A 14,854-nucleotide genomic window follows, 5' to 3' on the forward strand; every position below is an offset into this window, starting at 1 on the left:
TGACAATTATGATGTGGTATATTATAACCTTATGTTAACCATAAGATTTAATACAGTATGCGGGTTGACAAAAACAACTCAAGATTATTATTCCAACTTAGCTGTATGCCATGTTCACACGCAACACATCAATAACTGAAAAACATCTTTCCACTATCATATATATGCAGCAAAACTAGGATAACCTTAACAATTATTTGGTGACCTATATGTTAATACAGATTTTTTTATTACGGTATTATTAACAAGCTAGGCGCATGACCCAAGTTTAAATGACAACCATCTAAGCCACTGGAAAAACATATGCCTCTAAACAGATGTGACCAGAACATCTAGGACAGGTCTAATTCTTTCTAATGTACTTTCTGACCCAGATAAACTGGCATTATCAGATTAATATTGAATTATGGGCTGAATATCATTTGTGGCTGTTTACACAACAGTCTGTCGGTCTTCCTGGAATGCTGGGACAGATAAGTTTGCTATAATGGCATTAGCCAAATCCTGAAATGTAGCAGACAGCACTTGTCTTGCTTGAGAAACCACCTTATTTCTTTATTTATTTTTCTTTCACTCATTCTGAACAAAGGAAAATATTCTACCAGGAATTGAATAGCTTAATCCTCTTTTCACTCTTCCCAGTAGCCTGAATAGTGACAGATTAACATCCTGGAGGTTTACAAACCCAGCCATTTGAAAATGTAATTGCTGATGCCACACTGCATGCATGTGTTTAAAGTTAAGGGTTAATATTAAAGCTTAAAAGAAACACACACCAAGTCGAAAGGGATGTTGGCACGCTGGGCCAGACCCAAGTCACTGAAGCCTTTTCACGTGTGTATTATAGTACATTATAACATACCATAATAGACCCATTTCTGTAATATACTCACACATCTATATTATTTCACACATATTTGCAATATATCTATATCATGGCTAAAGCACTTCTGGATGGATGCAAACTGCATTTCGTTGCCTTGTACCTGTGACATGTGCAATGACAATAAAGTTGAATTCTATTCTATTCTATTCTATCATGGAGTCACAAGCTGTTCCAAACCCTCACTAGGTGTCATAGTTACTGTTCACTTCTGCTAATTATTACAGGCAATCAGAGGGGTTAACGGGGCGGAGCCTGAACAGACCATGTTCCGGGGCATTTAACAGCTGGCTGGAACGGAGGTGAATGCATTACACACTGCCCTCATCCAATAAAAATAAAACACCCTGACATCTGAGGTGTACTTAGCCCAGAGGGGAGGGAGGAAGTGAGGGAGGAAGAGGGTGGTGGAAGGAAGAGGAGAGTGCATCTGATAATATGATGTCCAACTGCCACCTAGTGACAACTTTCCAGGTTCTGTGATCTTTCAGGCTGCTGATCATCAAGAGTTGGGGGGGACACACCAATAAATCACAGGTCAAAGGGCTTCAGCATCAATAGCAAATAATTTGTTCTTTAATTAAGATCTCAGTGAGGCCCAATGCTTTCCAGAGAACAACCCAAATTATTAAAGTTTCATGAAAAAATTAAATAAAAGAAATAATTGAATGCAAAAAGTGTATTTTAATCACATGGTTTAATTTGTTGAAAAACCAATCACTGTACCACCCTTCCTCAGATGACCACACTGCCCATACATTTGGGGGAACATGCCTTAACACTACACTAGTAGGCCGTTGGCTCCGGGCTCCAAGGTTCCCTCCCCTCATTAGCCCAGGTATAAATCACACTCTGCCGGTGCCCAGAGGTGAGAGGGATGAGAGTGGAGGTGAGCTTGAAATAATGCTTATGTCATGGCAGGTCAGCCCTCCATTATGGCCGTTTCAAAAACTATTAATCTTGCTTGTAGTCAGTGGCCTAGAAATAATTACTTCATCTAACCCATGTAATACAGCATGACCAGCAGTCGAGCCTGGTCAATTTGAGGCTGGGGAGGCAGAATAGAGTTGTGGGGGGTGAAATAAAGAGAGACAGAGAGAAAGGGAGAGAGGAGGGGGCAAAGCCACAAATTATCAACCTCCTGTCTCCTGCTACCGGGTGACTGATGTTCTGCTCACTTCAGCTGTGGCCTTTTGCACTCTCAACACTGATTTAGATAGATAAACACGCAGGCACTCAGATCATCACTACAGGCACACATATGGTATGTATGCACACTGCTGCATGATTAAATAAATATTTTTTCATCCTGGAACACACAAATCACATTACTTTAAACAAGCCACCCAAAAACCATTTAAAATGAGATATAAGGAACAGAAGAGATAAAACAGATTCAATTACCAGGCAGCACTCAGTCTTTTTAAAATTAGAAAATCACAGAATGCCAGCAAACACTACATGACACTGCCATATATTTGTTTTGCCACATGATTAAACGTGGTATCTAAATTTACAGAACTATATCTGGAAGTTGTTGATGTTAAAATAATGCTGCCAAAATGTGCAAGTATTTTTTTATTATTATTATTATTATTATTATATGTCAGAGGGATTTCACACCTTTGCATACGTTAAAATGTTATGACTTTACACATTCCACCCCCACATCTCCACTAGCCACAGCTCCAGGTACAATCGCCTATCCTCCAAAACGGAGGACAAACCCGCCTTACCAAACATCAGGGCAGATACAGCCATAATAAAGATGGGTATTGAAGTAAACCACAGTGCAAGTCAACAGAGGAGCTAGTGCAAACTCAGCCTCCTAAACGTCACAGGAAGTATGCAAGGAGTGACATAAATAAATGTAGCCCTCCAGTGGCTGTCACAGCTGGCATTGCAGGTGCAAATTTAATTAGTCAAGGTGAAGTCTCCGTTGTTGTCTGAGAACGGGGGTGGGGGTGTCCTCGCCATGCACGACTGTAAACACGCGCTATATCCTAATCAGGTGTCACCGCAGCGTTTGATCAGCCCGTGAAAACTTGTCATGAATCCCCAGCAGTGAGTGGGCCGACGTGGAGAACAAAGGAAAAGAGCTGTCATAAAAGAACAGGGTAGTGCCGGTGATGGCACTGGCAGTGGATAAAGAGAGTTTGCCCATTAGCAGTCTCTGTCACCTCTCTCTTTCCCATTTCCCTTAACGTATCCCCTAGTTTTCTTTCTTCCTCCATGCAGCAACCTACAATATACCTTCACTACATCCCACTGCAGCGCATTGGCTGAAAATCTCAACCACAGCTGTCGTATTCATGCTTCAAAAATGCCATAAAAGCCTCCAAAAGATAACCCCAAAGTATTACACTGCTTTCCTTTACCTCCCAAAGAACCGCACATGTACAGAGATACAGGATATGATCTTCTTGTTTTTATCGAGCACCATTCTAAATAGTTGGGTCCTCCTGAAAAGCCTGAGAACTAGGCGCAGACGTACCGTTCTCCTCCCCCCCAGCGACTTCAGGTTGTATTGAGGCAGTGCAGGAACACACGCACCATTAGATACTGTTTACCTTTCAGTTTGGATGATATTGAATACATTAGCCGATTGAACCTCATAAGAAACACAGGCGAGTGACAAGGCCCAATCGTCTTTGCGACTACCATGGTAACTGAGATTACAGGCTAACAAAGAGCAGACAGGGAGAAAAAATATTTAAAACCCGAATAGTGATACATAAATTAATTAAAGGACAAAAAAACAAGTGGAGAATTAAAGTTGGAACATCTGTCAGCGACTTAGCTTTCCAACGTAATACCAGTGTTAGAACATTTATACCCTTGAAGTTAATGATCCCCTCTTTAATTGACAGTCAAGGAAAACTGGCTGCGGCAGCATCCTGCCGAGACACCGATAAGAGCACCCCCCCCCCCACACACAAAAAAGAAAAAAGAAAAAAAAAACAGTTTAAAGAACCTTGGCACTAATCCCTATTGTCATCCCAGTGCAGCAGAAGGACTTACAAACACAGATAACTCTGCTGAAGCTGTCTATTTCTCAGGAGTTATGGGGACAGCCGAGCTGCCGCATGCCTCAAATCAGTCACTCAGATTAGCCCAATCCCTCTGTGCTGTCAGTCAGCCGAGACACTAGCTTGTCACCACATTTACATGAGTCCATCTCATATGTGACAATGCCCCCTATATATGACAATGGTTGCGCGGAAGGGGTCCACTCACTCGCAGATAGCGGGTGTACAGTATGGCAGGCAGGCTGTTGTTGGATTAAGCTCATGGCGTGCGCAGTGCTCATGTCTTCGCTGACACTCAAACAACAAATTTAAAGAGTCTTAACCATTTGCTTTTTTTCCCATAGTGGGAAGAATGTGGGAGATGCATGTCAGATGAAACGCACACATGCACCTAAAATGCAAACACAGATACACAAGCACACATACACACACGCACTCACTGGGATAAACTTCAAAAACTTGTAAGTACAAAATAACTGTTAATAAAAAATAAAAAAAAGTCTTTCTAGTGTATGTCGTCTCCAAAGTTGGCTTTGAGAATGACTTTAATCCACCTACTTCACTTAACATGATAAAGCTCAAAGAACAAAGAGGCAAAAAATATATATATAACAGTAACTATGTGCTACGGAAAACATCAGGATCAGTCCCCATCTTCAATGTATGCAGGAATAACAGAGGTTCAAAGTGCAACCCCAAAACAAATCTCTAAAAGACAAACTGGATAAGACAAACTTTGGCATGTCAAATTAATAAGGGATTAGCACCTACAGTGTTTGAGTTTGTACTTTTAAATTAAAGTGTGGTACGTCGAGGCACCTGAGAGCTTACACTCTGCTGACTACTTTTTATGCTTCTGCGGCTCACTCCACTTCAGACAGTCCTGAAACAAATGACAGTAGATGCCCTCTACATAACAGGGCCAGGGCAAGCATGACACAGGGGTTGACAACTGAACCCTCAAACTCCCTAACCCCTACTTCTGCCATGCCACATGCACACACACATGCACGCACACGCACGCACACAAACAACCCCGAAAACAGCCCTGACATGACCGCTCGGCAGCCCTCCCTAACCCCTTCTTGTGTTTTTTTTCTCCCTTCATCTCACTGGAGACAACCCTCGATTCAGGACCATTTTAGCCAGCCAAGTGGATGTGACCCGCTGCCCCCCAGTCAGGCTCATCTGAATAAACAGAGTTGAAGAAACAGGCAGAGGAGGGAAGATCTGCCTACATTATGATAGGAAGAGATAGGATGGGATTCAGCCAAGGGGCTCCTTTCTTTATGCACGTTTGATCAAGTGCTTGACAGCACCAGTGGATGGAATTACAGACTGTTGAACAAAAAGTTGCGGTGTGGGTGTAAGTGTGTGGAAATGAGTGTGCGCAGTTTGGTCTGGACAGCTGGATTTCCAAGGCCTGACAGTGTTAGGCTTGTGACAAGCCTGCCGCAGCACACCACCACCACCACATGCAAAGCGCAAGCCGCCTACTAGCCTTCGCAGTCCATCACTCAGGACGGCCGAGGGAGGCGCCGTGAGAAGAGGTCAGACGTGGTGGAGAGAGGGAGGGAGGAAAGAAGAGAAGAGGATGAGGAGCTAGAGGAAGAAGGGAGGGCCGGTCAGGGGTTAAGTGTAGAGAAGACAGCGATGAAAGGCAACTGTCATGCACCAGTGCTCGCCCAGAAGCACCTGTCTCGAGAAGAACATGCAAAGTGTGCCGGTCACGTCCTGACAATACCCCCGCTTTTTCTACACACACACACACACACACACACTCACGCATACAAGCACTCAGTAAAGGGCTGATGCTCCACCATTGGAAAGGCATCACCTGCCTGACAGCATGCCAGTCAAGCTGTCGTTGGCTCCCTCGCATATGCAAGGAAAAGTTAGACTGATGAAGAAAAAACACACGGGGGTTCAGAGAAAGAATCACTGAGACATGAACAGACCACCTGAAGTGAGCAAACACTTCTCAAAGACTTGATGCCAAGTAAATGCTGGAATGAGCAATACAAAGTGCTCCATGAAAGCAAATGCAGGATAACTCAGACAGCGACTCCAGACTGCAAGTTGCTCTAGTTACTAACATCCTCTGGTGGAAGCGCTAAACCTAATGTACTAAGGATGGAAAAGTTATTTTTAAAGCCATTTGTGTGTTTTCACAAAAATTAATTTGTCTTTTTTCTGTTTTAACTTTTAACTGCCACCGTAAAATTATCACCGTCTGATAATTTAACAAGACAGAAAAGAGAACGCCTAAGCCTGACATCGTTCCCATCAAACTCTTCCCATAGTAACATTAAATGACTACATATCATTATGTTGGGTACAAGCAGAAAATAACTAAGGGTATTCCATTTAAGATGGTTAGCAGAGGAGACTAACTGCAGCTCTGACTGACTACATGAATAAAGCTGAAATCTGCCTTTGGCTGTAGGAGGCACTTCCTATGTTGAGCTTCTTCAAAGAAACAAGCGAAATGCCAGGTATTTTAACACACTTTCATTGCTCACGTTTATGGAAAAGAACTTATGATGTACAAATTAACAGTTAGTATTTACAGCACCTTGTGAACCTGGTCTCCTGCAGCTTTTGTGAATGAAGGGTTTTGGACTTTCCATTGAAACCAGATGTGGTGCAACCACTCCAGCAGTAGGTACTTGTACTTTATTGGAAAGGTGAGTCACTGTAAAGGAAAATAAATTCACAAATAAACAGCATGAAGACTGCTCTGTCCTATGCAGGTGGCGTTGCACAGGGAAACAGTTTTTAATGGCGTTAGCTAAAGTTAGTAACACCCAGTACCAATAGGATGTATTCTGGGTAAGACTGAATAAGTGCAGACGGAAGGAGGCATTATTACATTCGCAGTTGCTAATCTTTCCAGCCTCCATGGTGCTTATTGATTCCTTGTGTCTTATGTTCTCCGAGCAGTTACACCAAGGGCAGCCACGACACACAGAGATGATTATTAGACAATATTTATTCAAAGATACGCCCAACCCCAAACCACCTACCCACACCTAGTGCACATTCGTACAAACACACACATACCAGAATGCCGAACAAACAAACAAAGAATAACAACTCACTTGGATCATAGCCTCGGGTGGCTAATGAACCCCCAGGAGGCTCTAGCCTCTGTGTATGAGTTGAGAGGGTCATCCCCATGTTTATTCAGCATCAGCCCGATGAGCCACCAACATCTATTGATTGAACTGATTATTCTAGGTCTCTTTTGTGACAGGCCACATGCTTGACAGGTGAACCCTACTTGTGCAGGTCACAGTTGATGTAATCTCATTGAAACTGACGGCTGACCAAGTCGGCCAGTTTGCATGATCCACATCTTAGCCTTGTTTTCGAATATGATGACATCTTTGGCTAATGCCTCAACACTAATATGAGGTGATCGGTAGGGGGTGGCAGGCACCAAAGTTGTTGTGAGCTGTTTGGACAATCCTAGTTACTGCATCCAAAAAACATCTACGTTATAAATGCTAAAGATAGCATAGCAAGCAAAGCATTGGTATATATACATATGGGTGTAGCACATCAGCTCATCAACTTTCCAAACAATATGTATGACAAATAGCTGTAATACACCATTACATTTTTTTCAGTTCTAACAGTTTTCTTTTCCTAATGACTGAGTCAATATATAGGTATACAGTGCTATAGTTAAAACAGTGGCTTCTGTCAAAGCTTTATAGAATATAAAAACATCCAAATGTCATCATGAAATAGGGATAAAATAAAAACACACAACCAAGTCAATACATAAAATATTCTCCTGTTCTGTTAAGAAGAAATAAATATTTTGTGCAATGCTGTAAAGAGTCTTCCTGTCTTAATAGGCTGCCTATTATACTTTTAGGTCATTTAAATATAGTCAACATATGGCTCACTCCCATTAATGTTCCCACAGCAGAGCTGCGAAGTTGGGCTTTTTTAAAAAAAGCTCAATTTTGACTTATTGTTCCAAACTTATAAAAGTTTGGAACAATAAGTGGAAATTACACTTGTGAGACCCCAACACAGGGCACACACACTTTTAATGCAAACAGCAGTACTACAGGAAAAACACTGAAGTTTGAGAATGTTCGCGTAATGATTAGAATACAGCTACACATAATTCCAACGACACAAAATATTCTGTCGTTGGAAAAACACCTATTAGCCTTGCATAATACTCAATCATCACCCCTCTGCTTGGTTCCCAGTTGCTGGAAGGATAAATCTGAGCCCGCTATTTGCCAGTGTAAAAATCTTTGTTAATTTAACAAGACAGAAAACAGAACCCCTAAGCCTGACATCATTTCTATCATACTCTTCTCATAAAGGGTGAGAAGACAAAAGCAAAGAAGCAGCACACCCAGAAATGACAGCAAGAAAGTCACATTTTTTTTAAACCAAAAACCTTCCAAACTCCAGATAAAGTTCTTCTTTTGGTCAGTCACTATAAGTCATTATAATGCAAGCCTCTTTTCAACATTTGTCTAGTCTGTTCTTGCTATTGAAAACGCTTGTGCTATAAGACAAGCTAACACTCTGCAGCATGCTGTTTGAGAGCGATTTTTTTTTATACATCTTATAAGAAAACTTAGTTGTGGACTATTAACTGTTCTATTAATTTTGATTAGAACCATATGTAAAAGAAGTACACAGTTCAGGACAACAACATTAGGACCACCTAGCAGCAAGTAGCAACTAACTAATCTAGATGAGCAGGTTGCAGCTAGTGGTTAGAGGAAACCTCTGCAGATGTTTCTTTCAGTATGACTGCAGGATTGCATTTTCAAGCAACACCAAACTGTAATTTCTACCATATATAGGAGTCCCGATCAAGTCATTTAAACACATACCTTAGCACAGTACCGGTGGACCATAAAAGCTGATATCCTTCCACGTGCAAGCCAAATGTAGACATCATGCATCATCATGCTGTTTATTCAACAAAGACTACTATTATAGAATGAATGAAAGGTGAAATGAAGGAAAATTAACCAGGGTTTTTCACGATGATCATGATATGCTAATCAACTTTTTCATTTGTAATAAACAGAAACTTGGTAAGCCATTCTTAGAATTTCTGCACTTGTAAGCATTCATGCACAATCTGTAAAATCTAACATTCTACCACATACACATTACTGTGGTCATAATCTTTATCAATAACAATAAGAAAGTAGCAAATACGCTCAAAAATTATTTGTTAAATTGACTAAAGTGAAATAATATTTAAACTAAATCGATAACCCAACAGCAATATCTTTAATTTGTGTGTTATCTTAGGTTAACTTTAGTACACATAATGACATAAATCCTTGGAACAGTTCTGTGTGGGCCGATTTAATAAAAAAAATGATGATCTGTAACATCTCCAAACAAATATATGAGCAAAGATCAAATAGGCAAAACAGTGTAAAGACATGTAGAAGAAAAGCTCAGCAGCAGTCTAATCAGACCCCTCCAACACTCACGCAGTTGATCAATGAAAGACCTGGGGCCGCCAGCCTGCGCTATATTACACACCAAACTTCATATTCATTCATTGATTTTACTTTTCATAATAGTATATCACTGAACTCCGATGGGAGCAAAATATGGAGGCCAGGGCTTAGGTCAACTCTCAAATGGACGCCTGGACGAATGTTTGCACAATATTGATGGGGCACGCAGAAAGAAATGACTAAATACCTGGATCAATAGCTAGTTTCCCTAGCTACGACAGGTTATTCTAGATGGAAATATATAAATACCTCTTTATGGCTACTGGAGAAGTCCTAACGAGCAATGCTAAATGCGCACCCTTAAGGTAAACACTTTGATTAGCCAAGGCCAGAGGTGACAAGAGGGGTCTGCTAATGCTAGGATGCCACACTTACAATGGCCTGAGGATGTTAACACACACAGGGCCCTGATAAAGAGACCGTGTATATGACAGGTCAAGCTCTGGGCAAAGAGCCCTGACCATCCTATTTATTTCTGATGTTTATGGACCCTGGCTTCACCATTCGCAGTCATATTGGACCAATGAATGCCATTAATAATTGAAATTTCTTTTTTCACACTAATCAGAACCAGAAGTGGAAAAGTCTTTGGCCTAATGAACGAAATTTGCACACAGACTTCTTAAAACAAAGTTAAGTATGCAGACATCTTTATAATCAAACCAGACGAACATATCCTGCTGCTGCAGCCCTGTTTTTATTTACTGCACAACCAAATTACTGAGAACAACACCCAACCTTACAGCTTTACCAGCTCCAGCTTATGTGTCCAATGGGGCCATAAAGAGGGTGGAGCCACATCACTGCCTGCTCCTTAATTAAACGAAAGCCGTTAGGTTCATTTGCCTCTTTTTTACACACATTGAATTAACCAGTCCATCGTTGAAGACCTCCCAGACGCCATCCCTACTTGCCCCTAAATCATGATTGGGTGAACGGTCCAGTGGGTCCCTGCTGGACATGCAGCAGCCGCCCAACGGCAAGGCCAGCACAGGGCATGTGGCAGATCGACACCTAGCCAGCGATAAGTAATTCTGTAGGGGATTAGCGGCATGATAGCCTGATCAATACTGTGTGCTCAGGCCATTAGGAATGCAGCGAGGAAATGACCCCCTCTGGTAATAAAGCAGGCATCTGGGTTCTCCTTCATTTGCCAGCTCCATTAGTGTAATGGTATCATTATCTGCCACAGCCGTATTTTTCTGGGCCTTGGCTTTTCCACAGCTCGACCAGCGGGGGTCTGATGAAGCAGTGAGCGCCCCCATACTGAGTGTTCCCCTTTCTACCATTCTACACAGGACCTAGGTGTAAATCTAGCTCTGCTGGAGCTTATGTGCTACCCTGCCTTAGGTATCCATACCCATGTTTTATGTCAGTACCTAACACTATTTCTCCATTATTGGCTCATTAATAGAGCAAGCAGCATGTAGCTTGGGTTTAGAGGGAGAAAAAGATGGCCGGCAGAGCGCAAAGCTGCTGAATGCGCTGAATCTGACACCCCCCTCTTGCTAAAACACCAGGCTTGACATGACAGGACGTCGGCATTAGTTGCCATAAATCGTTTCCTTTACACTAATTCACCAGCTAACATTTTGTGGGGGAAAATTGATTAACCATGTCTGGATGTGTGGCCACATAATCAGCTTTTACTTCAGTAGATGTTAATTTAACAGAATCGCCAAGGGAAACACAAACCATTTTAATGGGTGTTTAGAAATTAAATACCCTAAACAGCTTGCACTAGGTGCCACAACCAGAACAAACCAATGAGGCTGATCTAAGCAATGGGCTGGTTTGAGCCCAGGACCTCACAACATCTGGTGACCCTGTGTGAACATTACTTAGCCTGCTGCTCACGCACACAGACACACTTCCTGTTTCACCACAGCACTTAATACTTGTCATCGCTGTCCAAATGGCAAGCTTGCATCAAAGACAACATTAGAACATCGGGTTAAGGGACAGGGTCGGTGCTGTTTTCACACTTGCCAGGGCATGAGTGGAAATTTATCCTGTGATGACAACACTGATAAAACATACTTAAAAGTTTTAAATTCATTAGCGTACTAGAGGTTAAACATTAGTATGACGAGAAAATCCATGAAAATGTAGCTACTTGACAACCTAAGACAAAGTCCAAATCTATAAAAACTTTTTTTTTCCTGATACAAACAAAATGAAATCTGATGAGTGAGTGTGTTCACTAGCCTGAATGATGAAAAACCTAAATAAATGACATAAATGTGAATTGGTGTGACTAGGTGGGGTTAATTCCCCTCGGCGACTGTTCAAATGTTCTCTTTCATTTAAAAAAAGATATATAGAAAATAGCCATGGCACCCCACCTGTCTATGCTATACTGACTTGTTGTGATGGGATTTTGTGAGGAGACTGTGTATTCATTTGGCACTAATCTGTTGGGGCTTGCATTCCACAACTCGGAATAACAGTGCACCCATCACAGTGCATCTCTCACTTTGGGCGCCATTGCAGACACACTCACTTACTAGATAAGACAACCATCATATCCAAGGTATTAGTTAACATAATAACTGTGTCTTTATACAACCAGTGATATTGTGAAAACCGTTCAAAACGCACGCAGCTTTCGCTTTGGCCGCTGTACAGTTTTAAAGAAATTTTGCAGTTACTAATTCTCTCGCTCATCCTTTTATTTATCTAAGGAGAAAGACAGCTAAGCCATTAGGTCTGTGCAGTACTGCCTGACTGCCTGAGGGCCAACTAGAATGAGTTCTCTCTCTGAGCCGCTCATCTGGCTGCCATGGCTGCTCTCATAAACAGGAGGAACCACGTCCTACATAGTTTCACTGCTGTCTAACATGATCCAAACACATGCGCCACAGCAGACGGCGTCCAAGTCTGGAGATATGAGAAGAAACAGACAGGCAGATAGGCAGATGCTAAGAGAAATGACTGTGATGAAGCAGCCCTGGATGCCTAGTGCACAGCAGTTTCCTCTCTTGCGTTAGAATGTCCCCAAACTGCAAAGTTGCAGCTTTTACAAAGCTTGACACATCAGCACACACAACACATAGGTACCCATCTCTGCTCACATCATGTGACCCTTATTTGAATCCTATTTTTTCAGTATCAGGTTCTACAGCTGGCACATTAGCACAGGTTGTTCTTTAACAACAGCAGTGGCAACATTAGCCAATAGGTTATCATTTCTACTGTATGTCAGAGCACAAACCATTATCCACTGCATCTGTAGTAAAGCCTGAAGCAGCTGGAGACTGCTGGCCTGGCAGCATGCCAAATCCCGGCTACACTTCACACTAACTTTACCTTTTGTTTTTACTGTTACACTGAGCTGCACAGCTGCTGCTGCCATACAAGTGATTCATTGTTTATTCTTCACACCAGAATAACATCCCAACTTGAGCCTCGACTCTGTCTTTTGTTTGTTTTAATTAAAAAAAAGATATCTATGCATTAAACTAGTTGCAATGTGCACTATTTTTTCATAATTGTGTAGCCTGCTGTAATTCATATCGTATTTCAACTTGATGTAGGATGCTGTCGAGGCGTTACTCTGCAACCTCTATTTTCTCATCGGCAGTGTCTCTACGTGGCAAAACACCATTTTAACGTAACTGTAATTCTTCATTGTGGCAGACTGGTGGGGGAAAAAATGGAAAACACAATAAAGGAAACAGGCAAGGTGAAGTATGCGCTGACATTCCCGGCTTTCTAGCCTTCAAAATGCAGCCAGCAGCATCACATACGGAGCATTAGATATTCAAAGAGCGACAGGGCTTAGAAATATGCCAGACCTAACGGAGAAAAACGCTATCAATACCTTTCTTCTCTTCTCCCCTCACTGTCACCCGATCTTTTCATGTTCCTGGAGTTGTGTTTACACTGCCTCGCTTTCATTAGGGGCGACGTCGGTCGTTGTAGTGCACGAATAAACTGCATATCCCGCTATTTTCGTGTCAGGAAGAGCGTCTGCAAGTGCAGCCGCGTATTTCATTTCTACGAGACGCCAGTCTTCAATTTCTCCAGTTTAAAATGAGTTTCTGTGGAGAAATTGTTGGGGGAGATTTTAAAAGCGTAACATTTAGAACTACAATTCCCAGCTCGAGCGGGAGCTCGCGGCGGAAGCAGATTCGGCACGCTCAAGACTTTGCACTACGCAGGTGTGGCGCAGGTACAGATCTATATAATACACATAGGCCGGTCAGCATGGCTTTTAAATCGGTGTTTTAAGCCCCTAAAATGGCTGTGGCATTTAGAGGAAAAATGTGAGAGACATAATTTAAAGCGAAAGCAAAAGTCACAGACCTATTCGGCAATTTTTAGTAGTAGTATTGCTTGCACTTGCGTCGAAATGTCGTTTTTAATGAATTTATTGCTTACCGAGTTTTTTCTATTATTGATATCATTATTTAAAAGTCTCAACAGAATCTTAAGGTTTTTATTAAGGCTATTATATGTACTTACCTCATTTTTGAAATCAAGCACAGTGCCACTTTCATCTTCGATACGTGTAAAAATAGCAATCATGCTTTGAACGGGCTCCACTTCAAGTCTAGCCAACTTTCTTTCAACTCTTGCATGCGTCTCAAATCCAGGTGCTTTCTTTCCTGCCGGTGTGGGCCTTTACCACGTCAGCCCTTTTCAACTCGCCAGCAATCATGAAAGTGCACCGTAAACGCACAGCGTCTGTGTGGCTGCCTTTGTATATCACCCACAGTTGCCTTTCAAGAGTTGAACCAGATTGCTCGTAACATAGTTTGAATAGTGCTGAAATATGTTCTGTCCATTGTTCCTATCAAAGCACACGTGAAATACATGAGAAAGTTTCACGGATGAAGTGGCTTTGGCGGCGGGAGGGCAGTGCAGGGGCGGATTGCAAAGGTCTGAAACACCTGCTACACATTACCATTACAGACTTTGATCAGTGTCTTCATTAGTTTCCTTTGTAATCTCTTTTCTTTTATGGTAGAGCTGACCCAAGTGAACCGGTACGATGATTTAACACACATGTTTCTTTCACCTGTCTTGTAAAATACTCAAAAGCTCTCCCACTTTCAAAGATGCCACACTCTCTGGCATCCCTTACTAATAATCGGTGGGGGAGTTCTTTTGATTCCTATTTATAACCTACATTTCCTCTTCTATGGCCTGGTCCTGTAATGGGGAAAATGACTGAAAAATATCCTTGGAACCATTTTGCGAAAACTAGATCCATGTGTATGCATGTATATGATTTTTTTAAACATATGTCAGACTAGAGTCTTTTTTTATAGCTACTTGCATGGAAAAAAAAAATCTTACGGCACTGTAAATAATTTCTTTTAGATCTTACAATGTCAAAACCTGCCTACATCCACCTCCATCACCCCATTCCATCATTAAACTATGTCCCTTTTATGTGTCAAACTATCATTCAC

At 41.8% G+C, this 14,854-nt stretch overlaps 1 protein-coding gene across 1 annotated transcript in view; it reads right to left on the reverse strand.

Moving 5' to 3' along the window:
* fto (FTO alpha-ketoglutarate dependent dioxygenase) overlaps positions 1 to 14,305 on the reverse strand; it is a 114,589-nt gene extending 100,284 nt beyond the window's left edge. The window contains exon 1 of the mRNA XM_085162167.1: positions 13,902 to 14,305. Within this exon, the coding sequence (XP_085018293.1) occupies positions 13,902 to 13,964 (63 nt within the window). The 5' untranslated portion in view covers positions 13,965 to 14,305. The remainder of the gene's footprint in view (positions 1 to 13,901) is intronic.
* Between the last annotated feature and the right edge of the window lie 549 nt (positions 14,306 to 14,854).

Source organism: Neolamprologus multifasciatus, chromosome 1 (assembly GCF_963576455.1).
Source record: "Neolamprologus multifasciatus chromosome 1, fNeoMul1.2, whole genome shotgun sequence".
NCBI classification, from domain to species: Eukaryota; Metazoa; Chordata; class Actinopteri; order Cichliformes; family Cichlidae; genus Neolamprologus; species Neolamprologus multifasciatus.